The sequence below is a fragment of the Meles meles genome, chromosome 8 (genome assembly GCF_922984935.1).
Source record: "Meles meles chromosome 8, mMelMel3.1 paternal haplotype, whole genome shotgun sequence".
Classification (NCBI taxonomy): domain Eukaryota; kingdom Metazoa; phylum Chordata; class Mammalia; order Carnivora; family Mustelidae; genus Meles; species Meles meles.
This window is the reverse complement of record NC_060073.1, coordinates 60,296,958-60,321,952: the sequence shown is the minus strand read 5'-3', so window position 1 is coordinate 60,321,952 and position 24,995 is coordinate 60,296,958. Positions and strand designations below refer to the sequence as shown.

The window sequence follows — 24,995 nt, the reverse complement described above, 5'->3', positions numbered from 1 at the left end:
GCTGGTTCGTCGCTGTGCCTGCTTCCCACCACCCTGGGGCCCGACCACCGACCGAGGCAGCCCTTAATCCCCTTGTTCTAGAGCTCATTTTGTGAATTTCATTATTGATCACCTGGCCTTAATCCCTTCAGGCAACCCCTCCTTTCCCCAAGTGCGGCTGATGGTGTACGTGAGGTTGTTCCATAGTGTATTCTCTTCTGTATCTGTTCATTAGTTCACTAATCCGCTGGCCTGTCCTTGTTGCCTGTTTGCTTTAGGCTCTTCCGCTACTTTTCAGGGCTCTGAGAGAAGTAAGTCTGGCCCGGGGTCAGGGGTCAGAGGGTGAGGTTCTTCCATGTGACCTTCAGCCTAAGGCCCCACTGGTACAAGCTGTGGAAGTAGAGGGTCTGACACTCTCCAGTCGTCACAGAAGGAAGGCAGAGAGGTTCCTGGGTCTCAGACCACATGGCTGTGGGCCTCAGAATGAAGATTGGGGGCAATATGTTCTGGAGGAGGAAGGTTGGGGGTTGAGATGAGGGTCATCAGACTTCAGTGCAGTGGAGGGACCAGGTTCTGTGAGTGGAGACTTCCCTACGTCACTTTGAAGACCTCAGGCCTATGTTACCAGAAAAGGTAGGGCTCACAGTCCTCTGCAAGTGGTCAGATGCCTGTCCCCTGGTCCTGTGTTCCACCTGGCTGCTTTCAAGTCTAAGCTTTGAGATTTAGAGAGGTGCCTGAATCTCACCTGTTCTCAGTGACCTCCAGGTACCCTCTGCCACCTAAGGGACACCCCTGCTATCAGGTTGGGAGGGCGAGAGCTCTGTGCTCTGGCCCTCCTTAGTGTTTTTGCACCCCATATGAATTTGGGGCTGGGAAGTTCTCTCTAAGGTTTGGCCCTCTCCTCCTCTCCTGGAAAGATACAACCCATTTGGAGTTGACTCTCTTCTAGAGGGGTGAGGTGGATGTACTGTGCAGGGTAGGCAGAAGATTCTACAACTCTCCAAGACTTGGGTTCCCATCCCAGGCTTGCCCAATACTGGCTTTGTAACTCTGGACAAGTCCTGGAACTTCTTGGAGCTTCATATTCTAATCCCTAACCTGGGGTGATGATTTTTGCCTTCAGGGAGAGGTATGAGGATTCAGATAAAAGGCATAAATTGCCCGGCACTGGGCTTGGCATTTGTACTAGGTGCTCAGATTAATGACTCCTAATCTCAGAGCCAACCCCCGCACCCCATCCTAGTGAGAGCTGTTCTTTCAAATATAGCCACTGGGCATTTGGAGAAATAGAAGCACAGAGAAATTAGGGTCTCTTGACTTGGCTGGCCTCAGAGGTGACAGGGACACAGGACCCAGGAATTCCTCCCAAACCCAGGGCCCTTATCTGTGTATGTGCTGGCAGGATGGGCAGACATTTTACCAATCTCAGCCACTGAAGGTGTCTTGGTGCCAGGACCTCAGGCTCTATGCAGCCTCCTGCCAAGGGATCCCTCAGCCCTTTGACTGTGTAGGGCTCTTCCCCACCACACTGCCCCTGGGGGATGTGGCCCCCGAGAGGGAAGTGGGATATCCTCAGAGAATGAGGTGGGGAAGGACAGGAGGAGAAGGTTAGAGACCCAGGTCGTCCCGCCTTCAACCGCCCCTTTCCATCCTGGGGGTCTGGGACGCTGGGACGGGGATGGGGGGGGGGGAGGTCTGGGAATGTTGTGTGGCTCATTCCCCCGCCGCATCCCGGGGGTAGGGTCACCAGGAGAAGGGTGGCAAGAAGCTGGGAGACTCAGGAAGAGATGGAGACTCAGCGTGCGGGGAGGTTGGAGGTAGATCTTAACTTCAAGAGACAGAGACGGACTGGCAAGCAACGAGAAGGGCGGGGGAGACGCACCGACAGACCTGTCCGCTACGCCAGCCAGGCCCGCGGGCTCAAAGACTGCGACTAGGCAAGGAGGAGCAGGGGGCGGATCCCTGCCCCTTCCCGGCCCTCCCCTCTCCACCCCCGGGCGTCACGTGGGTCAGGCGGAAGCACCCGGCGGGGTGGGCGCGCCAGCCTGCGGCCGCGAGTTCACTACAGCGGCGTGAGTCAGTGGTGGCGCCGGGACCCTGACTCCCCGGGTCCCCGCGTGGAGTCTTCGCTCAGAACAAGTAAGTGCGACTGCTGGGTCTTCCCCGTCCCCCGCCCCTTCACCCGGTGTTGACTGGAGTTTCCCCATTTCGCAGAAGGGAACGCCGAGACCGCGCGCGGGTTGTGCGCCCCGCGCCTACTTCCGCGGGCGTTTCTCCCGGGGCTGTGGTCTGCTCTACCGTGTGGTGATGGGGATGAGGGTCACCACCTAAGGATGCGCGATCGGGCCAGAGTCGGTAGGGAGGAGGGCGAACCGGCGGGTCAGGGGGCTTCCAGCTATTAGTCCTTTGGCTTGAACGTTCCCAGGAGCCGAAGCCAGCCCGCCCTCTGGCGCTTGCTGCTCTCTTCTGTGAAATGGAGGCTCCCACCTCCTTGACCTCGAGACCCTTACCGCTCAGTACTTTCCTATGACCCTATGCCCTGGACCTGGGGCTCCAGTGACCTTGGGCAGACGACTTCCGGTCTCTGTGCCTCAATTCACCATCAGTAAATGGGGGCATGGCCTCCCAAGAGCTACCTGGCCCAATTGCTGGAAAGAGGAGGTGTGTGTTCACTGAATGGGGTCAAGCTGCGAGTGGGTTATTGGCGCTGGAGAGAGCAGGCTTGGAGTGCAGCCTAGGGGGCATGGGATGGGTGTTTGGTCCAAGATCTCCAAGTGTGATTTTTGGTGTTGGGGAACTCTGATCAGGAGCGATTGCAGTACGGTCTGGCATATACATTTCCCTCATCCAAAGCTCTTGTCCTGGGAGCTTTCCTTGATCCCCAGGCTTGGTTGCAGAGAAGGGTGGGGGGGAGGAGTTGCTGCAGGGTGGTACAGATTTGTGGAGGTACTCAGGTAGGATTTGACTGTGTTCTGAGCACCAAGGTCCAAACCGAGGCACCCAGGATATCTGTCTTTGGAGAGTGGAGAGTGCCCAGGTTAGGGGGAGACCTCCCAGCAAGCTTATTATAGGGTAGAAAGATCCCAGCAGAATCTGGAAGACAAGTGCAGACAGGTACCAAGATAGAATCAGGGACTGGGACTTTTAGAGGCCCAGGGAGGAGGAGATGACTGGAATGGGCCTTGGCAGTGAAGTGGCAATTAACAAGGATAAGGACCCCCCAGAGGACAGCACAGTTTGTGCAAAGGCAGGAACTTTCGTGGTATATTTGAAGAATGGAAAGGAGATGGGTATGGCTGGAAGGGGTAGCTGGGGCAGGGTGCAGCAAGAACCCATCCCCATGTGTCCCATGGCTGGTTGGGGATTGCCTAGACCCTGGCCTGTGGGACCTTGCCTCCTCATTCACCACTTCCTCCCAGGAATCGGGCACAAGGTGGTCGTTCCAGGCACAGTCCTGACAACTGGTGAGGTGGAAGTGGGCAGAGGCCACCTGGGGCCCAGACTGCCCCCAGGCTTCATCAGCCCAGCTGCACCCCCACCACCTCTCAGGCTCCAGTCATGCTTTTCTGCACCTGAAACCTTGGCCCCTTGTGCAGGTTGCTTGTCTTCCCCACCCTCCCTCTCCAGAATTTTCTCCCCACCCAAAAATCTATGTCCTTTGGGACTTCACAGGTGGGTTGCTTATTGCCTCTTCCTTCCTCGCCTTTCAGTCCTTCCTAATGTCACAGCTTGGGAAGGGTCTCCTTGGAGCTCTGTGGGGAAGGCCCTGCAGAGCCCTGGGGATTACTGGGGCTTGGGGTAGTTCCTGCACAGCAATCAAACATTATGTTGCTCTGCAAGTCCCCAAACTTCTTAGAGCCCCCATTTCCCCATCTGTAGGATGGGATGATAAGCCCTGGTCTCATGCTCTAGAGAGAGACCGCTGGAGCAAGAATTGGGCCTGAGAGTAAATCTTGTTCCCTGAAATTAGTTTGAATGAAGGAAAGAGACAAACTGGAGGGAAGGGGTCAGTTCAGAGAGGTAAGGGGCATCTGAGAGTCCTAGGGGCTGGTGGTGGACTAGCCTAGTACTAAGACTAGGGCATCGGCTAAAGAGAAGGGAGTCCCCTCTATTCTCTGGGGCCCTCTCCCCTCCCCACCCCACTCTTCCTTTAGCCAAGCTCAAAGCCAGCCAGCTGATGCCCAAACAAGTAGCCTCTGTTCCCAGGGTGGGGGAAGGGGAGGCAGGCCCTGGGCTCTAGGCCCGCCTGTCCAGCGCTGACCCTGCCGTGCACCCCTCCCTCCCGCCCTTAGCTCTGTATCTTAACCCTTGGGAGCCTGGGATGGGCCTTGGGTTGCTTGAAGGTTCATACCCGCTGCTCACCAGCTGTCTCCTCCCCACAACTTTAGGTTCCCAAAGGTTCTGTTGCAGGAGGAGGGATGCAGTAGGACACGATTTGGAAATGAAGAAGGAAGGAGGGAATGGAGATGGGAAGGAGACTGGAATAGATAGGGTCATGGACACTCAGATACACTTGACCCAGAAGCTTTTCTTCATAGATGGGGAGACTGAGGCCAAGGACTAGAGATCAGACCAGGATCAGACAGTGAGCCCTGGTGGTGAGGGTCAGGACAGATCCGACCCCTCGTCTGGGCCCTCTTGGGGAAAGAAGAGGGAAAAGGAGAGAGCTCTGTTTGATTTGAGCACCTATCATGTGCCTGATGCTGTACATTTGCACTTGATTTAACTTCATACCATTCCATGAGATGAGGATCACTGCCCAGTAACATGGCGGGCGGGGGGGGGGGGCAGCCTCAGAAAGCTGAGGAATCACATCCGTGAGAAAGATGTCAGTAAAGAGGCCCATAGCACTGAAGGCACTATTATGTATGCTAACCACTTTCGTCCTCCCCAGACAGCCACTGAGTGGTCTATAGAGGCAGGGTCAGGCAGGAGTTTCCTTTGCCTGCTTTGGCCTGATTTCCCCTCTCCCAGCTTGACCTTACCCCTTGAGCTCAGTCTGGGATCTGCTCAGTGAGGGGCTTTCCCTTGGGTGGTGGCCAAGGCGGCCTTGAGCAGAGTGTGACCCCAGCTGAGCAGACCCCGCCCTCCCTGAGGAGTAGAAGCCAGTCCCTTAGGTGGGCCCTCTCACCCCCTCCTCTGGTCTTAGTCTAGCTGGACTTGGCCCTCTTTGTAGCCCTGCACAGAGGGGTGTTTCATATTTCAGGAAGGGGTTTTGTGCTAAAGGGGCTGCTCCAAGGATCTGAACAGCAGGAAGGCATGAGGGGCCCTTAGAGATCCCCTATAAGTACATTGCCCGTGGAGCTCTGCCCCTAACTCAACACCAGGCCCCCCAGCCCTGATCAGAGAGGACATCTTGTCCCCTCACCCCCACCCCCATCAGGCCCCCAGACCTGTACATTCTGATGAGGGCCCTGGGGAGGACAGCCCAAGGAGGCCAATGACCTCAGGTGTCAGGGATGACCAGGGGCTGGCAGAACAGTGCCTGGTTGGTCTTTGACATGACCTTCCTGTGGAGTTTTTCCTCTGTCTCAGCCTTTGGAACATAGTTGAGAAGGGAAAAGATCTGTACTCAGGACATCTGCTCCAGAGCGTTAGGGCAATCCGAGTGGCTGGGAGGGGATGTGTACTTAAGTGACCAGTTCAGTAACAGCATTATTATTGAATGGTAGTAATAGCTAGTGTTTCTTGGAAGCTTACTCTGTGCCAGGCACTGTGGAAGCATTTTTTTTGACTGATTTAATCCTCAGCAAGTCTCTTGGGGTAGGTACCATTCCCATTTTACAGATGAGGAGACAGGCCCAGAGAGGTGAAGTGATTTGCCTACAATCACTCATTACAGGGAAGAGCCAGGAGTCTGAATGTCTCCCCCTCCGTGGTGAGAACTCAGCGCTGGGAGACACCGTGCGTGGAGGAGATCCAAACCCTGCTCTTCTCTGGGAACTGCTGGTCTGGGTGGCGGGCAGGGTGTGGAGGGCCACATGGTCATGTGACATTGCTGGCAGCCCACTGTGGGGATGGCAGGCCTGCCCAGGCATCCTGCTTGTAGACGGGGCCAACTGCTATCAAGTTCTGAGCCCCCCAGGGTCCCGGCCCTCAGACAAGCACCTCCTGGAGGTCTGCTTGCTGGCCTTGTTCTGTCCTGTTGGCTCTGGGCTTTGTTGAATATGACGGCTCTCCCATGTTTTGCTGATGAGGAGGTTGAGGTCAGTGGAAGCTAAGGGGGCTTGCTTGTGGTCTCTCAGCCCAGGAAAAGGAGAGCTGGAAGGGACAGCCGGGCAGAAGTTCTGAGGCCTGCATGCCACCTCCCTGCCTGGGGCCCAGTCAGGGCATCCTGGGCCTCTGAAACCCTGACTTCCCTCAGATGCGGCCTACCTGCCTTGTCAGGGCCCAGGTCTTTCTCCCTGACCAAACCTAGTTCTGTTATGGTGCCTGGGATGTGGAACAGCCAGATGTCAGTGACCAAATGAACAAACCTGGGGAACATGGTATCAGAGCCATGAGGCCAAGAAGCAGGGACCAGCTGTGGTCAAGAGTGTGCTGCTTAGTGCCAGAGGGGTCCAGAGGAGCACTCAGGGGCCAGAGAGGCCACCGTCCCCTGACCACAGCAGGGAGGAATGTGGCAAAATCTTCCTCCTCCTTATTATCTTCATTGTTGTGAGGGCAAGGGGGAGAGAGGAGCACTGGGACCTCTCATGGCCACTCTTCTGTCTCCATTCCCAGAGGAAAGAACTAGAGGTTACACGAAGGGAAGTCTGGCCTGGCCCTACTTCCCTCTGGCTGGGCCAGTAGTGGAGTGGGACAGCCCCCAGAATTGGGGGAGCTGCCCATTTCATCTTGCTACCCCAAATGCCTGGGTTTCCTTTGCTTCCTTCCCTATTGCCCCAGAGGACACTGCCTTGCTCCTGGCCTTCTCTCTCCCCTCCCCTCCTTTCCACCATAATTCCAGGCTGGGGCCCTGAACTCAGCTCCCCCTGATCTTCACAAAGGGACCAGGAAGCAACAGCTTCCACACCAGTCCCTAGGTGTGGACAGATCAGGACAGGAACGAATCAAACAGAGCAGGTAAGGTGGGTAGGGGGCCTTCTCCATTCCTCTTTCTTCCCATCCACCCTCTCCCCACACAGAGCAGCTAGGATTGGAGGATTCTGAGTCAGAGATCCTAGGCATTGGGGATTCAAGGATTCCAGGGTTTTGTGTGCTGGTGTTTCCTGGCTTCTGAATTTCCAAAATTCTGGGTTCCAAGAGCCTGGAAAGCCTTGAATTGCACTGGGTGGCCTCTGATTGAGACTGAGTCCTATGCCCCACCTTGGCTGACTGGTGCCAGACAGACAAGGCCCGGAGCTTCTCAGGGTTACTTCTGGGGTTCAGTGGCACAACCGGCTTCCAGACTCTGTGTGCTTTCTGCACCCACCATCCCCAGCAAGAGTGTTCAGCTCTTGCCTTTCAAGAAATCTGAGAACCATGTGGCGCCTGGGTTGCTCAGTTGTTAAGCATCTGCCTTCAACCCAGGTCATGATCCCAGGGTCCTGGTATGGAGCCCCGCATTGGGCTCCCCACTCAGCGGGAAGCCTGCTTCTCCCTCTCCCACTCCCCCTGTTTGTGTTCCCTTTCTTACTCTGTCTCTCTCTGTCAAATAAATAAACAAAATCTTAGAAAGAAGGAAAGAAATCTAAGAACCAGACCCTGGAAGGGAGACTAGGTGGTAGCCGAAGAGATAGCCATCCTGGTGGGGAATTGGGTGGGAACAGGCAGAGGCCAGGCAACCTCTTCATTTTCTGGCAGTGGGACTGTCCTGCTGGGTAGCAGGATGGGGTTGAGGGAGGGTCCAGGGAGGGCTGATGGCTGGCTGGGTCCGAGAGCAAGGTCTGGGTCATGCTGATGGATGAGCCAGGTCCTCCCAGGGCCAACATGGAATGTAGCTGAGCAGGCCCAGGACCCGTCTTGGAGGGTCAGAGCCAGGCTCAGGGGCCGCGACAGACTGGTGGATGGAGACCTGAGCCTGGGATCCCTCAGGGAGGCACTGCCCCTCCTTGGGGGGTAGGGAGGCTGGGCCTTGGCTCAGGGCCTTTGAATATTCTGCAGTGCTGCTACCCGCACCTGGTCCTGCCGGTGCCCCCTCTGAGCCTGTGGGCATAGCAGTTGCCCTCACAGGGCGTGGGCATGAGAATGGGAGCCACTTTGTGGGAAGGAGGCCTGTTCCCTCTTCTGAGAGAAGTGCCTTCCTCCTTGGAGACTTCCTGGCTGGTGTGTTCCTTCCTGGGTTGTGCTTCCCATCTCCTTCCTGCCACGCGTGCCTCTGGGCAGGCACCATGCAGGTGCCCGTGTGTGCCATGGGGCCCAGATGCATCCTCAGAGGACCTGGTGATTGCGCCTTTGTGCAGGTGTGGTCAGCGTTCAGCATCCTGGTGGACTGGGGTAGGAGGTGCTGGGCATTGCCCTCCTAGATGTGCGAGATGGGGAAGGTTTTTATCCATCTGAGTGGATCCCCAGGGAGCCCACTGGGGATCTGCAGCCGAAATGCCAGAGTGTTCCCAAAGCCAACTGTAGCCTGATGGGGGAAAAGGGACCCCAGAGAGCAGGGCTGGGGATGAGGCTTTGCCAGATGACAGTAAGATAGCTTTGGGGTGGGGTCTGTCTTGTATGCTGAAGGGGTGCCAGAGCCCCAGCTAAAGGCCTACCTCTCCCCTCAGACTGGGGCTTTACCTCCCCCTTCTGTCTCCTCAGCTCTGAAGATGGGCATGCTGAGCCCAGGGAGCATCTAGCTGTTCGCAGTTCTGTTCCAGTTTCTGTTTCGGGACATGAACCAGGACACTGATTTGCCTCTAATGCCAGTGACCTGAAAACCCAGAACCCACATTTCTCAGTGAGGGGCCTGCCTAGCCCAGTAGAGTCAGGGCATTGCTGCGGTATCTCTCAGGTTCCCCGAGGGACCCGACCCTCTCACTTCTTCCAAGGAACAGGCTAGTGGAAGGGGGTCCAGTCTGGGGCACCTGGGGCCTGGCCCTGACTTGTCTTGGGGCCCTGGTTAGTTTAGTTTCTTGCACCTGTCTGGGGTTCACTTTCCTCTCTGAAGGAGGGGAGGGCTGGGTAAGGTGGTCCCCCCGTGCCTGAGGAGTGGGTGGTTGGTGGGTATGGAGCGTCGGGGGAAGGCAGGCCTGCGGTCTGGCAGGCAGGAGACTACAGCTATACCTGGTGGGCACTAGGGAAATGGGCGGTGCCTGATCGAGGAGGCTGGAGGCCAGGTTCCAGCCACACTCTGGCCATTGATTGCAGTATGACCTCGGGCAAGTCATCACTTGCCTGGGAACTAATTTCCAAGTACAAAACTAGGAGATGTTCATTCATTCAGCAGATACTCACTGCCTGCCTGCCAGCCTCAGGCTGGATGCAGGGGAATCAGACTCTGGTCATGCTTTCAAGGAGCACTCAGCCAAGTCTGTGGTGAGACAGTCACAGATAGTGACATCCCTGCATGATCAGGGCTCTGGCCACAGGAGTCAGAGACTGCTTCCTGGAGCAGGTGACTCTTGAAGTTGACACTTGAACTTCAAGTGACCTTGAAGCTCTGCCTTGAAGAGCAAGGTAGAGTGATGTTCTAGGCAGAAGGAACGGTATAAGCAAAGACCTGGAGGTCAAGTGTCAGGCAGTGCGAGTGGAGGGAACGAGGTGGGAGAGGAGTAAGTGGCAGGAGCCAGGGGGTGGAGGCTCTTTGAACCCCACCAGATGACAGAAAGTCATGGAAGGGGTAGGCAGGGCCGAGGGGGCGGGGCTGGCCTCAGAGACTCCTGGAAGTCTGAGGTGGTTCTGACCTGTTCTGGGGAACAGTTGCCCGGTGGGCAGCAGGGTTGGGGGGTGTTGTCTGAGAGTCAGCACTTCCTCTCTGCGGGTAAGGGCTCCCTGAGCAATGTTTATCAGGCCAGCACAGCAGGAAGTGGCTGGGGCAGCTTCAGGTGGAGAGAAGGGGGAAGCCCAACCACAGAGGGGGCCAAGGAACCTCAGAGTCGAATCTTTGACTCCTAGAACTCCACTGTGAACCTTGATACCCACGTCATCCAACCATCCCTCTCCTTACCCAGGTCACAGGCCCCTGTCCCAGGCTCCTGACTGAGGTGAGCCAGGCCTTTGTGGACGTCCATTCCTCCATCCCTCCAGGGACCGGACACTTCTAGCCACTTGGGATAGGCCTGTGAATGAGACAGCGCCCCTGTCCTCTGGTTGAGGAGACGGACAATGAACAAATAAATGTGTAATGCAGTAGTCCAATGCCCCAACAGTGATACAGGCATCCAGGTCTGTAACCCCCCAGTGATAAAGCTGAAAGATGACACGGGGTCAGGGACTCAGGGGCACATTTTTAGGCAGAGCATTCAGGGAAGGAAGGCCTTGCATTTGAGAAAGTGCTGGGAAGAGCATGGGAGTGAATCATCAGATGTCTGGATGAGCATTCCAGGCAGAGGAGCTCCAGGGTCCAGCTCTGAGGTTAGCGCGCACAGAGTGGGTTGGAATAACAACGAGGAGACAGAGGCAGTGGGGATGGACTACACACAGCCTGCTAGACCTGTGCGGCTGTGTTGTTTACTGAGGGAGGTGGAAAGTCACTGGGGAGTGAGAGCTGGTCAGATTTGGGCTGTGTTTTGAAGGTATGCATTTATTTCTCACAAGTCTGCATGGTAGAGCTCTCATAATCCCTATTGTGTAGATGGTGAAACAGAGACTCAGAAATTTTATGAATTCCCAGTCTCCTAGCAGCTGGCACCCCTGTGCACCTACCAGCCCCCCACCCTGTGATCCATCCTGGAAGTGCCCTGCTATCTGGACAGTTAGGGCAGATGTCTTAGCATTGGCCTTCAAGGCCCTTCTCAGCCTGTGCTCATGCTCCCTCTCTCTTGCCCACCCGACCCCTTGTCCTCCCTGCTCTCTGCCTGTCTCTGCACTGTCCCCTGGGAAGAGATGGAATAGAAAGAGGGGCCCAGATGCTGGCTCAGATGCTGACTCCTGTGTTGTTTTAGACAGGGTACTTAACCTTTCTGAGGCTTAGTTTCTTTCTCATCCATAAGGTGGGCTAAAACCACTCACTTTCTAGACTGTCATGAGGGTGGTATAAAGCAGTCCCTACACCGTGTTTAGCACAGTGCCTGGCAGATGGAGAGCCTTCCATAATTACCACCTTTTGTTGTTCTAGGCAGGGATGGCCAGGCGGGGTAAGTGGGTGAGAATGTTCTCTGTGAGTTGGAGAGGAGAGGCCGAGTCATGGAGTCTTCCTATCTTCTGTCTGATTCTGTAGCTGGGAAGGCTGAGGTCACACATCACACTGGAGGCCAGAGCCTGTGTGGCTGGTACCCGGTCTCTGTCTCCTTGCCAGCGCCCACCCTGCCAGTTTAATCACCTCTACCCCATCAACACAGGTAGCTTCCTCCTTTTGGTTGTTAGCAGCAAGGGATCTGCTTATCTTCAGGCTTCTCCATTCCAGGGGCCACCTAGGGAGAGGGAGGCTCAGGTCCCTGCCCTCCTAGGCTGCTAGTTCTAGGGTGTGTGGGGGGGCCAAGTCTCTCCTCCCGGGTAGGTAGGCACATCAGGTTTGGGGACAGCTCAGAGAGGATGGAGTCAGGTGGTTTTCTGTCTCTCTCCTAGACCAGGGCCAAAGCTAGCCCTCAACCCTTATGCGGGTCCCACCATATGACTGGTTCTGTCCGCTCTGGCTGCCTGGGAGCCCATTGCCAGCCCCATGTACTCCCACCCACCATGTGGTCAGCCCTGTTTCTTTCTGTTTCTGCCTCATTTATAGTGTTAAGTGGCCCCGCTGTCCCCACCACCTCCCGCCATAGGGGGCAGTGGACACAGAGGAGGATCATGCTGGAGTCACCCTGTGGCACCTCTGGCCCAGCCCTGCCTGAGAAGCCCCCAGCTGAGGAGGGGATGATCTATGCCTGAGGTCAGGGGACCAGACCAGAGCCCGGTGTGCTCCTGCTGGGAGTGTCCCAGGTGTCACGTGCTGCGCCTGAACAGAGAAGAGCTGGGGCATGGGGAAGGTGGGTGTGGGTCAGGGCTGTGGAGTCCAGTTAGGTGAGGAGCTCTGCCTTGGGGGGGTGGGGGCGGGTTACAGGGTAGGCTGCAGGGGTGTGTTGGCGGAAGGTGGTGCAAGGGCTGGAAGCAGGGAGGAGGGCCCAGAGATCCAGGCCTGCAGGAGAGGCCTGGGGTGGATGGGCACAGTGGGGATAGAAAGGGAGGTATGTGTCAAAACAAGGTAGTGAGGAGGCCTAGGGGAAATGGGAGGGAGTGGCCCAGAATGGTCCTGACCCATCTGTTTGGGGGTGAGAGTACATGGTCGGCCAAGGGGGACTCAAATGTCACAGACTTTGACAAGGCCTAAACCTCAAATCATTTAACTTTCAGTTTCGTTATTTTGCAAGTGAGGCACTCCAGATAATCACACTTGATTCCATACCTTCCTTCCCAGCTGACCCTCTCCGGGGTGGGGCTTGGGTATGAGGGGGCCCCTTGATGACGTTTGGGGGAATATGGGTGATGGTCAGGGCTAGGGTGGGGTCAGGTGCTGTCTAGAGGACAAACCACGGGACTCTGAAGTCTCATGTTTATTAATGGCCCTCAGTCCATTTCCCATTTGAAAGTCCCTGGGCTGCACTCTGCCGCTGGCCCTCAGTCCTGGTAAGGGGGACCTTATCTGCTAGGTGGTGTCTTAGACTTAGACAGAGGATAAGGTCATGGTGGAGGGAGGAAGTGAGCTTGGGGGTCTCAGTTTTTCATTCTCCAGTCCAGATGGCCCAGGAAATCAGCTTCGTTTGTAACTGTTTTTAAGTAGTCTACTCATGTTACATTTAAACTCATGAAGGTACTTTTTAATAATGGTTTTGAAGAACAAGTTCGGACAAACTCAATTCTGACAGACTTAAGATACTTTTATCTTTTTTGCCTTCTAATTATAAAAGCGATACACAGCTATCAAAACTTTAAACAGTACAGACATGAAGGTTTTAAAAGTGATAGTCTTTCAAGATTGGGGTGGGAGTTAAGGCTAGGCCTGAAATTGAGCTCAGCGATGTCTGTTGTCCCTAGTCTTTAATGCACCGCAGGTACGAATAAAACTGTTTTTATATTTTTTGGGGTGATGCTGAACCAGCTGCCCCATGGAGGCTGTTTAAATGGACTGCCTCTCACCAGGTCCACTGTGTGTGATGTGCCTGTTGTGCCCTGTCCCAGGGTATGTGGTTGGGAGGGGTGAGGTGAGAGCTGGGAGAGGGGTACTGAAACCTAGCCTGTCCTCTTTGCTGAGCTGCAGGTCCTGCTTTGGGGCTCCTGAAGGAAGAGGCATTTTTTTCTAATTTGCTTAACGGCCCCACCTAGGTTGGAGGTTAGCCCTGCTTTCCCTGGAGAGTGCATGGTGGGGTGGGCATGTGCAGTGCCCGGGGCCACCCAGACAAAAGTCCAGGGGGCAGTGGGTATCCAGTCTAGAGCCCTGTAGGGGGATGTGGCTGGAGACTGGGTGTGAGTGTCACCAGGAGCTAGGGTAACGGAGAGCTCCGGGGTGCTGCAGGGTCCAGACTAGAGCCTGGCTACAAGGCCAGCACCAAGGGCTCCACTGGTCAGGACCGGCCAAATCCTTGGGGCTAAGGAACAGGAAGTGTCTGTCTTTGCAGCAGAGGAGGGAGTGGATGACGAATGAATGTGGTCTCTGGTACATATATGGTGACGTGTCATACTCATCTGGATGACAGCTCTGCCTTATGGAGGGGGAACTGAGGCTCAAAATGTGACAAGACTCACCCAGCCCTTCAGGCCAGAAGTGACAGAGCCAGGACTGGAGCCCAGACTTGCCTTGCCTCCTGGGGTGGAACGGGCTCTGACCTGGAGCCCCAGGGACTCACCGGTGAGGCCACTCTTCATGCACCCAGACGCTGGGGCCCCAACTCAGTCCTCACTGTCCTGAGTGTTGTTCCTCATCTGCCTCAGTCACTCCTGAGACCCCAGAGGACTGCAGACGCGGTTCACACCATGGATGGGATGGGGTACAAGCCTGGTGCCTGGGCAAATGACAGGCAGAGATTCGGACTGGCGGCGAGGCAGGTGACTCCAGTATAACCATTTGGGTGCAGTATGCAGTCGCCCTCCATCCCTGAGAGATAGGAAGTGGGCTTCTTGGCCCAGGGATCAGTCAGCTGCTTGGCTGAAGGCCACACCTGCTGCCTTGCCTTGCAGGGCTGGAGGGAAATAGCTGCGGCCGCAGGCGGGGGCCACTTCTGCACCCTCTGCGCCAGGAACCCTGCCCCCACCTAGTTCCTCATATCTGAGGGAAGTGTCTCCAAAGCCCCTGGCCTGGCTAGCCGCCTGGTTAGCAGAGTCCCGAGAACGCCCAGGAGGGTGGCGGATGCGATGCGGCCCTGCCCACAGGTATCACCTGGTGACTGGGCAGAGGGGAGCGGTTGGGGGATACCGGGCATTGCGGGGCAGGGGGGCGGGTGGTTGGTAGGGAGTGTGGGGGCTGAAGGGTGTGTGCGCAGTGGAGGCGCAGATCAGCTGTGTGGCTGCCGAGTGGTGTGCGAGGTGTGTGTGTGTCCCTTAGGGCTGTATGAGGTGTAAGTTGTGGTACAGCTAGGTTGTGGTTTGTAGACCTGGCCGAGGCTGCATGAGTGCTATTCTTGGTTCCTGTGTGGGATGTTCTGAGGGGTTTTCTGAGGTCTGGATGCTAGGGTCCCTGCCTGGCCTGCTTGGGGCAGCAGGGGTGGCGGTAGGGGAGGGCGTGAAGGGAAGAACAGAGGGAGTGTGGAGCCTGGGCCTGCCTTCCTCTGCCTCTCTTCCCCCCATCACTGGGCCTTCCCTTGAACCCAGAGTGTAGCTCTGTGCAGAGGTGGCCTGAAGATGCCATCCTGGGAAGAGGGGGTGGGGACAGGGTCTGGGCTGAGGGGACCTCAGAGCCCAGTGTGGAAGGAGTTGGGACCTTCAAGGCTGCCCTGACTCAGGCCTGACTCACCACACATATCAGAATGCAAAGGAGGCTCCCACCCCTGTGGGAGTCCCCAGACCTGTGGGGTTGTCACTACCATCCTTTCACCTCCCCGTCCCTGCCCCACTGAAATCACCCTGTCTCTGGAACTGCCAGGTCCTTTCCTATCCCTGAACCTTGCACACTTGGTTCCCTTGGGCTGGAAACACAACCTCCTAACTTCTTCAAAGCCTAGCTCAGGAGTCCCTCTGGAAGTCTCTCCAACTGGACTAGACAGAGGCGGTCATGTTCTCGGAAGGCCCTGTTGACTCCAGCAAGTGACCTGGGCAAATTTCCACCCCACACAGCTTCCCTGAAATGGGGCAAGGATCTCAGGCCTCGGGGTTGTTAGGAGGACAAGTGAGATAAGGGTGGAAATTTGGCAAGGGCTGGGCATGCAGTAGGCACTTAGGAAACGGAGGAAGTGGGAGTGTGCCTGCCCCCCCTGGGCTGCCTTCCTGCTGGACGGTAGGTATGGCGCAAGGGATGCTGGACTGGAACAGAGAAGGGGCAATGAGATTTAAACTGTGATGGGGGTCTAAATGGTCATCAGAGGACAGAAAGTGAAAGGTTGGCCGCCAGCAAGAGAGACTCAGGTCAGACCAAAAGAAGGACTGGCTGGCAAGGATTAATGATTCTGGATGACTACCTCTGGACTGAGTGCCCCTGGGCCAGCCAGGCCCTGGACTCCACTGTGGAGAACAAAGGGAATCAGAGGGGGTGCAGACCCTCAGGATACCCCAGGCCAGGTGGGGGTTAGGTGGAGGTGGATCTCCATGAATGGAACAACTAGAGACAGATCAGGAGCAGCGCTTGGCTGCAGGCCTCAGCTTCCCAGGTTTAGGGGCCCAAGGTGGGTGGTGAGGGAGGACTTGCTGGAGAAGGCAGTCTGGAGTCAGCACCTGAAGGTGGGGGGCTGTGGCTCATTTACTCATTGTCAGCAGACATTTTCGGGGGTCCCCTATGCTCAGCTGCTGCCTGGTGCACAAAGCAACATGGAGGGCATCCTGGGCCAGCGCGGCCTGGCTAGGGCTTGGGTTAGGGCTTGGGTTACATCAAGTCACTTCCTCTCTGTGGGTGTTGTTTCTTCATTTGTAAATGTCGCTGCTGGAGCAGGTTGAATGACAATGACGAGGGGCTGGACTTAGCGGTTTTGAGCTGGAGTGGGATCTTAATTGGCACAGCAGAGGGGAGCTGGAGGGAGACAGGAGAAGCAGGGCTGCGTGGGGTGGCGGGGTGTTGAGGCTTGAGCTGGGCCCTTGGGGTAGAGGAGGAGGGGACCCCCCCCATTTTGTGGCCTTGCTGTCACAATAGGACAACACTCCCCTCTGTCAGGTCCCTGCTCCCCTGGGGGTGGAGACTCAGGGATGTGTCACAGTAGCTGGAGGTCATACACCTCCAAACCAGGGCCAGGATTAGGGTACAGTGAGTGTGCCACTTGCCCTGGGCACACCAAGTGTAAGGGGCGGGGATGGGCAAAAAGCTCAGTATTCAAGATAATATTTTTAAGCTGTATTTTTTTTAAATCAAAATTAATGAGAAAAATCTAAGGTAAGATACCAAAATTTTAAATAAAGAGGTTTAGTATTGCCAATTCCTTTTGGCCTCAGACTCCAGTAGGGCCCAGCTGGGCACTGCTCCAAACTTCTTTTTTCAAGGAGCTTCCTCCTCCAGGATGCCTTCCCTGACCCTCAGCCTGGTGAGGGCCCTTTGGGCTATTTTCATTGGCTGGATGGTGTCTGACCCCCTCTAGCCTGAGCTTCCTGGAGAACCAGTCCAGGTCTCTGAGGTCAGGTTTGTGCTTTTAGAGCCTTGAATGAGGTGTTGTAGAGGGGTGTCAGGGTGGGTCCCTGAGTCTGACCTCAGTCTGAAGTCTTTAGTGCAGGAATAGGAACTTGAGGGAGGCCCCGGAGGAGTCTGACCCGTTCTCAGGGTTGGAAGTGGTTTCCTGTTTCCCAGCCCTGGTCATTCCAGTAGTGTCCATGTTGAGTCTTTAGAAGGGGGCCCAAGGTGGAACAGGTGCTCTGTTGGTGTTCATGATCACTTTTGAGAGGCAGGAAGCAGAATGGCCAAGAATGCAGAGTTGGGGGCATCTGGTGGCATCGTCTGGTGAGCGTCTGACTCTTGGTTTCGGCTCAGGTCATCATCTCCTGGTCATGGGACTGCGCCTGCATCAGGCTCTGTGCCCAACACCAAGTCTGCTTGAGATTCTCTCCCTCTCCCTCTGTCTCTCCTGCTCGCTCTCTCTCTCTCTCTCTCTCTCTCTCAAATAAATAAATAAATAAATAAATCTTTAAAAAAAAAAAAAAAGAACCCAGAGTTAGACTATCCAGGAGAAATGCATTGGGAGCCACAAGAGCAATTTAAAATTTTTTGAAATTTTAATGTATTTAATCTAAATATCCTAAATAGTGTACTTTCGTCATATAATAAATAGAAATAATAGAGATGTTTTGTCTTCTTGGTTTTTGTACTAAATCTTCAAATTCCAGTGTGTACATTATACAGCATACCTCCTTATGTGGTGGTATCTTCAGGACTGGTGGCCTTGTGGGGCTCCTGCTGGTTACTGTATTAGAGCAGATCTAAGACTATATTCAAGCTTCCCCTTCCTAGCTGTGTGACTTTGGGCAAATTACTTAACTTCTCTGTGCCTCAGTTTCTTCATCTTGAACTATAGCTGTGTACCTCATAGGGTTGCTGTGAGGATTCAGGAAGTTAATAAAAACTGCTTAGATACCTGGTGTATAATGACTATTTAGGTTGTCTTTTATTTTTTTAAAAATTGTCATTTGAGTAGCACTGCTGTTCTTTGCCAATTCTTTCTGAGGTACTAATTACCTGAAGTTTATTTTTAAAATGCTTTGAAGGGGGGCCTGGGTGGTTCAGTCGTTAAACGTCTGCCTTCAGCTCAGGTAACGATTCCAGGGTCCTGGGATCGAGCCCCGAGTTGGGCTCTCTGCTCAGCAGGGAGTCTGCTTCTCCCTCTCCCTCTGCCCTTCCACCTGCTTATGTGCTCTTTCTCTCTCTCTCTCAGATAAATTAATAAAATCTTAAAAAAAATACTTTTGAAACATAAATCTACTTTAGCCCTATCCTAAGAACTAGCTGTAGAGGCTGCTTAGATAAATAGCTAGCTAGTAAATTCAGATGGTCACAGGTGCACCCTGACCCCACCCTGTGGCAGGAAACGTGCTGTGGCCCATGGTGCCCGTCGACTTCCCACCCTCCTCACACGGAGCTCAGGCCACCTGGGCTTGCTGGGGGCCTGCTCTCGAGATGGCCAGTTCCTTTTCCTCCTGCCTGGAAACAGCCTCCTTTGCCCGCCCCCCCACAAGTTTAGGAGCAGGGCCTCTAGGGTCTCACACCTGTGCCTCAGTTGCCCCCTCTGCCCTCACCCTACCCCAAGGCTTCTAGTCCCCCCTGCCCACCCCCCCCCCGTTGAGAGTGTCATGTTTCCCTGCCCCCCCCCCACTCCCCACCTCTCACTGACAGGCTCAGCTTTGTAGTGGGAACTGCATCTGCCCCCGCCCAGTCCTCCCTGCGGGCGGCGCAGGCAGGCCCAGCAGTTGCCACCGCAGCCTGCCCCTGCACAGCCCAGCCTGCCCCTGCACAGCCCAGCCTGCCTCTGCACAGCCCAGCCTGGGGACCACACACCGGTCCTGGGGAGGCCAGAGCATGGGAGGTCCTGACTCTTCTTCGCCACCCATGCAGCCGTTACCTGTCCGCCTCTTCCCTCCCACGAGAAGGCCTTCCTCTGGCTTAACCTCCATGCCCCGCCCCACTTCCATTAGACTCCCTGATCCCTTCCTTTTTCCCCTACCATCTACCCCATCTCTTGCTTCCTTCCCTCTCTTCTAACTTCCTTTTTTCCTTCCCCTTCTTCCTTCCTCTTCCTTTCCTTCCTCCTTCCTGCTTCTCCGGGCATCCAGCGGCTCAAATTGGTTCATGGACTTTCTCCCCCATTCCTTCCTTGCAGATTCCACCGTGGACCAAGATGAGGAGCCATTCAGAGTAGCTGCTGCGCCTTGAAGGATCCCCGGTGTCCTGGGCAGCCCAGCGGGTGAGTTAGGAGGCAGGGGGATGGGGAGCTGGGTTGGGTGTGTTTGGCTAAGCCCCAACTTTGACGTGCAGGAGGCTTCACAGAGGCCAGAGCTGAGGTCCCAGTTTTCATTTTGAAAATAGGCAGAGAGGTAGGAAGAGGGTGAGGTTAGAGAGCCTCCCGGGAGGGCTTTGAAGGGGTGGGTAGGGCAGGGACCAGCAGGTAGGGTGGGCATTGTAGATCACATTCTCTTTTAAATTGTACTTATTTTTGGAAAGTGATAGAAAAGTTGGAGGTAGGGAAATGTATAGTGAGAGGTAACCCTCCCTCCTTGTCCTCACGGCTGCAGGTTCACCCCCAAGGCAGGCGGTTTCTTGTATACCCATCTGGGGTCATTCTTATGTATATGTATATACAGACAGACATATATGTACATTTTTAATTAAACCTAAAAGTTTACATAACAAAATACTACTTTGCATCTTATTTTTCCACCTAACAAATCCTTACTATCATTTTATATGAGCTTTAGAATCTGCCTAATGGTAATTTTGGGGGGATTGTGCTTTGTGCTGGTTATAGCTTAACCTGGGAAGAACGGATGTCTTCCTAATGTGGAGAACTGGTTTAATCCAAGAACATCCAGCATATTTCTGTTTGTGTCTTCCTTTGGGCCCCTCAGCAGCCTTTTTGAAGAACTCACGTAGTTCAAAATGTAGGTCATTGATAAAGATGTAGAGTGAAAAGTCTCCCTCCCACCAGAGGTGGGTTTCCAAGAAAGCTGATGGAGTCTCCAAGGCCCAGGGAAGGGGCCTAGACACTGTGTGCATGTGGTTTTGGAAATTTTTACAAAAGGAAGATATTTTTTGTTTTTCCAATTACTTTTTTTAAAAACTGAGATATGATGAACATAAAGCATTGTATTTTCAGGTGTACAACATAATGATTTGATATTTGTGTATATTATAAAAGGATAAAGGTATTCTGATATCTTTTATTTTTCTTTTTACAAGAGCGAAGTGGAGGAGGGGCAGAGGGAGAGGGGGAGAGAATCTCAAGCAGGACTCCACACCCAGTACAGAGCCGGACACAGGGCTCCATCTCAGGACTCTGAGATCGTGACCTGAGCTGAGACCAAGACTCAGACACTTAACCCACTGAGCCACCCAAGCGCCCCGAGTTTCCTCATTTTTTTAAGGCTGCTAAGTATTTTACTGTATGATTACACTATAATTTAGTTAACCGTTCCCTGTTTGATGGGTATTTTGGTTATTTCCAATCTTTTGTTATTGTACACATCACTGGTGCCAGTCACCTTGGAAGACTCTAGGATAAGTAAGTGCTTATGGGGTGGCTGGATCAAAGGGTGAAAGGACTTGGGGTTTTCATAGCTATTGTGGCTTTAATTGCCCTTCCCAGAGGCACTCCCACTAGCAGGTCGGGGAATGCCTCACCCGGTCACCTCGCGGTGTGAGGAGGTTAAGGAGGTTAAGTTAGTTTTCATATGCTTGAGGACCAGTTACATTTTCCTCTACCTATTTCTTATTTCTAGGTGCTTTTCAGTTTTTGGGAAAATTGGTCCTATGTCTGGAATATGAGAGAGGCATATGTCCTCTGACTTGTCGTTTATCTCTTGACTTTGTTTCTGGTGCATTTTTATTATGCAGGAATGTTTGATTTTTTTTTTTTAAGATTTTATTTATTTATTTGACAGAGAGAGATCACAAGTAGACAGAGAGGCAGGCAGAGAGAGAGGGAAGCAGGCTCGCTGCTGAGCAGAGAGCCCGACGCGGGACTCGATCCCAGGACCCTGAGATCATGACCTGAGCCAAAGGCAGCGGCTTAACCCACTGAGCCACCCAGGCGCCCCGAGGAATGTTTGATTTTTATATAGTGGAATAGTTTACTCTTTATCTAACTGGGTTTGCATCATTTCCAAAAGGCTTTTGCCTCTCTGAGAAGATATTTTAAATCCTTTCATGGTTTTATTTTTTTATAATGAAATCTTTGATCTGCCTGTGATTTATCCTGTTGTAAGGTATGAGGTAGGGAGTCTAACTTTGTTTCCAGATTATTCTGCAGCTGTCCCAACAATTTAATAATGCATCTTTTCTCTAGTAGTTTGAAGATGTTACTTTTATTAGACACTAAATGATTTTATGTATTTAGATCTATTTTTGAACTTTCTGTTTTGTTTGATTCATCTGTTCAGGTGCTGGTAACATGTACTATTTTAATTACTGTGACTTTATATGTTTTAAATGTGGTGAGGCTGGTTCCCACTCTTTACCCTTCTTTCTCCCTACCCCCTGCTTCTAGAATTTTCCTGGCTCTTTCTGCTTGTTTACTTTTCCACATGAATTTTCAGATTTGCTTGTCTAGGTCCCCTCCCCGCCTTTCCAGAATTGTGTGTGTATTTAATAGAATTGTGCATATTTATAAATTAACTGAGAATTACTATCTTCATGATGCCTTCTATCCAGGAGCATACCATGTCTTTCCATTTGTCTAGGTCTCTTCTTTTTGCCTCTTCCTACAGATCTCAGATCTTGCACAATTCTTTTTATGTTTCTTCTTAGTGTTTTAGGTTTTATAATGCTGTTGTAAATGAGGCTCTTCATCCTGGTTTCTACCCAGTTATTGCCTATAAATATTCGTTCTGTTCTATTAGCTTTGAATCCAGCTCACTTGCTATATTCTTAAATTTTTAATCCCATGATTAATAATAATCACTCATGAAATGGATATCCTTGTTTCATGCCTGACTTTAATGGAAAATTTTCCTTTGTTTTCCCATGAAGCAAGGTGCTGATTTTTAGTTTAAGGAAGTATCAATGTATTTCTATTTTAGTAAGATTTTTGTTAAGTACACTGGACGTTGCGCTTTGTCATTTGCTTCTTTAATATCTGTGGAGATGATCTGGTGAATTGCTGTTTTGATTTGTTAATCTCCTTCTCTCTGTGTCATCTGTCTCTTGCCTCTTGCCAGGTCAGGAGTTTTGGAGTGCAGGGGTGGGACCTGAGTCTCTATCGTCCAGTGTGAGGCTCTCTTCAATGAATACATGAGGGGATGGCCTTTCCTATACATTAACCTCTTTGGTGGTGGGAGGGGTGACTCATTCACAGGGCCAGGACCCCAGAGGCTAGGTGATTCTGGCTTCACTTAATTCCTGGAGCATTCTGCTTCCTCCAGGGGCATGGAGAGGGGATGAAGCTCAACCCCTACATGGGGCCTGCTGGGAGACTAGCAACCCCACCATACTCACTAAGCCTCTGGGCCTGGCCATCAGCTGGGAACTGGTGCCTCAAAAGGAACTGGGCCCTTGCCCAGGCCCTGCAGAGGGCAGTAGACACAGCCACTGGCCAGCCTTGCAGCAGTGGCCCTGGCTGTGGTTGGGGCTTAGGGGTGGTACCAACTCTGGAGGTCCTGGAGGGCTTCCTGCAGGAGATGTGAGCTGGATGCTACAGGGGTGGGGGTAGCAGGTTTCAGGCAGAGAGAAAAGCCCGTGTGTTCAGAGACCTGGCAGTATCTGGCCTTGCCTGGCACAGGGGGCACCAGGGAGAAAGCTTAAGGACTTAAGGACAGAGCTTGACCCCATGGCGTGGGAGAGCCATAGAGGGTTGCTAATCAGGAAACTAGGGCTGGGCAGCTTTGCCTCTCACCTGTGCCTGTCTTTCTGTTGCAGGTCTGGACAGGGCCCCGCTGGCTAGCCTCTGCTAGCAGGAACCATGGCGGAGGCTCGGGATGTAGCGTTGTCTGTGGCTGAGTGGCTGAGGGCGCTGCACCTGGAGCAGTATGCCGGGCTCTTTGAGCAGCACGGACTGGTGTGGGCCACGGAGTGCCAAGGCCTCAGTGATGCCCGCCTGCTGGACATGGGCATGCTGCTCCCTGGTCACCGCCGCCGCATTCTGGCCGGCCTGCTGCGTGCCCACACACCCCCCACCCCTGCGCCCCGCCCCAGCCCGCGGCCTGTGCCCATGAAGCGGCACGTCTTCCGCTCACCGCCCGCACCGGCACCCGCCGCCCCTCCTGCCGCGCCAGCGCCCTCGGAGCCAGAGCCCGCGGCTGGAGAGGAGGAGGGGTTGCCCACTGCCCCCCCTATCCCGCCCCGGAGGAGCTGCCTGCCACCTGCCTGCTTCTCCGCCCCACCTGCCGCAGCCCCGGACCCTGTGCTGCCCCCGCTGCCTGCCAAGCGCCACTTGGCAGAGTTAAGTGTTCCGCCCGTGCCCCCCCGCACGGGGCCCCCACGCCTGCTAGTGAGGTGAGTGGGTGCCATCCATGGTGGGAGGCGCCTGGGTCAAGGATCCTAGAAAGCGGAGGGGGCGTTTGTGGCCTTCCGCCCTGGGGAAGGAAGGCTCCCTCAATGGAGGGAACGACCTGTGTAAAGCTCGGAGGTGGGAGGCACCGTCTGTGGGCACACTCTGAGCAGACTGGAGCTAACCTGTTGGGTGAGTGGGGATGATGCTTGCGGCTGGCCCTGGTGGGACATTCTGTGAAGGCCAGGTGGGAAGCCAGGAAGGTTTCAAGCAGAACGATGGGATAAAAGCTGAATACTAAAAAGATGACTAGGGGCTGGTGAGGCTGGAGGAGGAGGAGGCTGGGTGACAAGTGACAGGTCCCAGGCTCTCAGGAGAGGCCCTCACTCGGGCTGTGCCAATAACGTTGGAGAGAAGTAGGCAGATTGGAGTGAGAGGTTGGCCCTGGAATGGATGAGCCTTGGGGATGGCCTAGACATAAGCAGAGATTGCACAGGTTGCTGCTACACAGCATCCATGATTCCATCTTGGGTGGAGAGTGGTGCCGTCCCTGATCTGGGGATCCAGGGAGAGACGCGTACCCAGGGAGGAAGCCTGGAGTTCTGTTTGGGGCCTGGTCAGTATGAGACGCTGGGAGATGGGAGTACATTCTGAGTCAGTAGGTAGCATGTGGAGGAAACAGTCTAGGATGATGAGCTTGCCGCCAGGGGAGGAGGAATCGCCCAGGGCCTGGTGCTTGTGCTCCTGTCTTCCCCCTCCTCACTGCTCCGGCCACATGTCCCCAAATCCTAGGGATACTTCTCAGGCTGCAACCTACACACTCTCCCTCCTCCTCAGAATTGTTTTCCCCTTTCCTGGCTCCCCATACTCCTCTGTTTCCTTGAGTTTCCTCCTACTTCTGTGGATAGCCTATTTTAATCTCCTTCACATATGCCTTCCCTTCCTGCCATTTGCTGGGATGCCCAGCTGGGAGGGAGCATCCCCAGCTGGTGCTGAATATGTGTTCAGGGGTGTAATGGAAATGACTGCAGCACTTGGACCCAGGTCATCCTAATCTGGGAAGGCTTCTCGGAGGAGGAAAGGATGGGTAGACGGAGATCTCCTTTTCCCTACTCTTGGGCACTGTGCTGGGTGCTTCACTTACACGATCTTGTTTGATTCCTGCTCACATCTTCTGGGGTATTTGTGTCCTGTTTTCAAGTAGGGAAACTGAGGCTCAGAAAACGGAGAGGAGCACTAACCGGATCCATGTCGAGTGCGTGCTCAGGGAGCCCCTATGGGAGGGTCTGGGAGGTTTTCCCCACCCAGAAAAGGGCTCTGATAGTAAGGGGGCCTTGAAGGCCAAGCCAGGGCTGTGGTGTTTTGAGGTTTGATTGCTGGAAGCACGAAAAGGGTTTTTGGCTTTCCTGGGTTTACACAACTAGGGATTGTACTAGCTATACACTCCTAGGAGCTTGGCGCACAGTGTAGATTGGAGTTTTCTGGAGCCCTTGGGCCCTCTAGTGGCCATTCTTATACATGCATGAGCCGTTTCTTTTTAAATTTAATTTCTTTTTTTTTTTTTTAAAGATTTTATTTATTTATTTGACAGACAGAGATCACAGGTAGGCAGAGAGGCAGCCAGAGAGAGAGGAAGGGAAGCAGGCTCCCCACTGAGCAGAGAGCCAGATGCGGGACTCGATCCCAAGATCCCGGGATCATGACCTGAGCCGAAAG

The 24,995-nt window shown here is 54.0% G+C and overlaps 1 protein-coding gene across 6 annotated transcripts in view; it reads left to right on the top strand.

Moving 5' to 3' along the window:
• The first annotated feature begins 1,870 nt into the window (after positions 1 to 1,870).
• ARAP1 (ArfGAP with RhoGAP domain, ankyrin repeat and PH domain 1) overlaps positions 1,871 to 24,995 on the top strand; it is a 61,236-nt gene continuing 38,111 nt past the window's right edge. For 2 of the 6 annotated variants that reach the window (XR_006819934.1, XR_006819935.1), the window contains exons 1-3: positions 1,871 to 2,118; positions 18,960 to 19,043; positions 22,709 to 23,284. Coding sequence is in view for 4 of the 6 variants with exons in the window: in XM_046014740.1 (XP_045870696.1) it covers positions 22,752 to 23,284 (533 nt within the window). In the remaining 2 variants the exon portion in view is untranslated. Of the gene's footprint in view, positions 2,119 to 13,730; positions 13,868 to 14,300; positions 14,389 to 18,959; positions 19,044 to 22,708; positions 23,285 to 24,995 lie in introns of those variants that run through there. The other 4 variants (XM_046014740.1, XM_046014743.1, XM_046014742.1 and 1 more) reach the window with 4 other exon arrangements.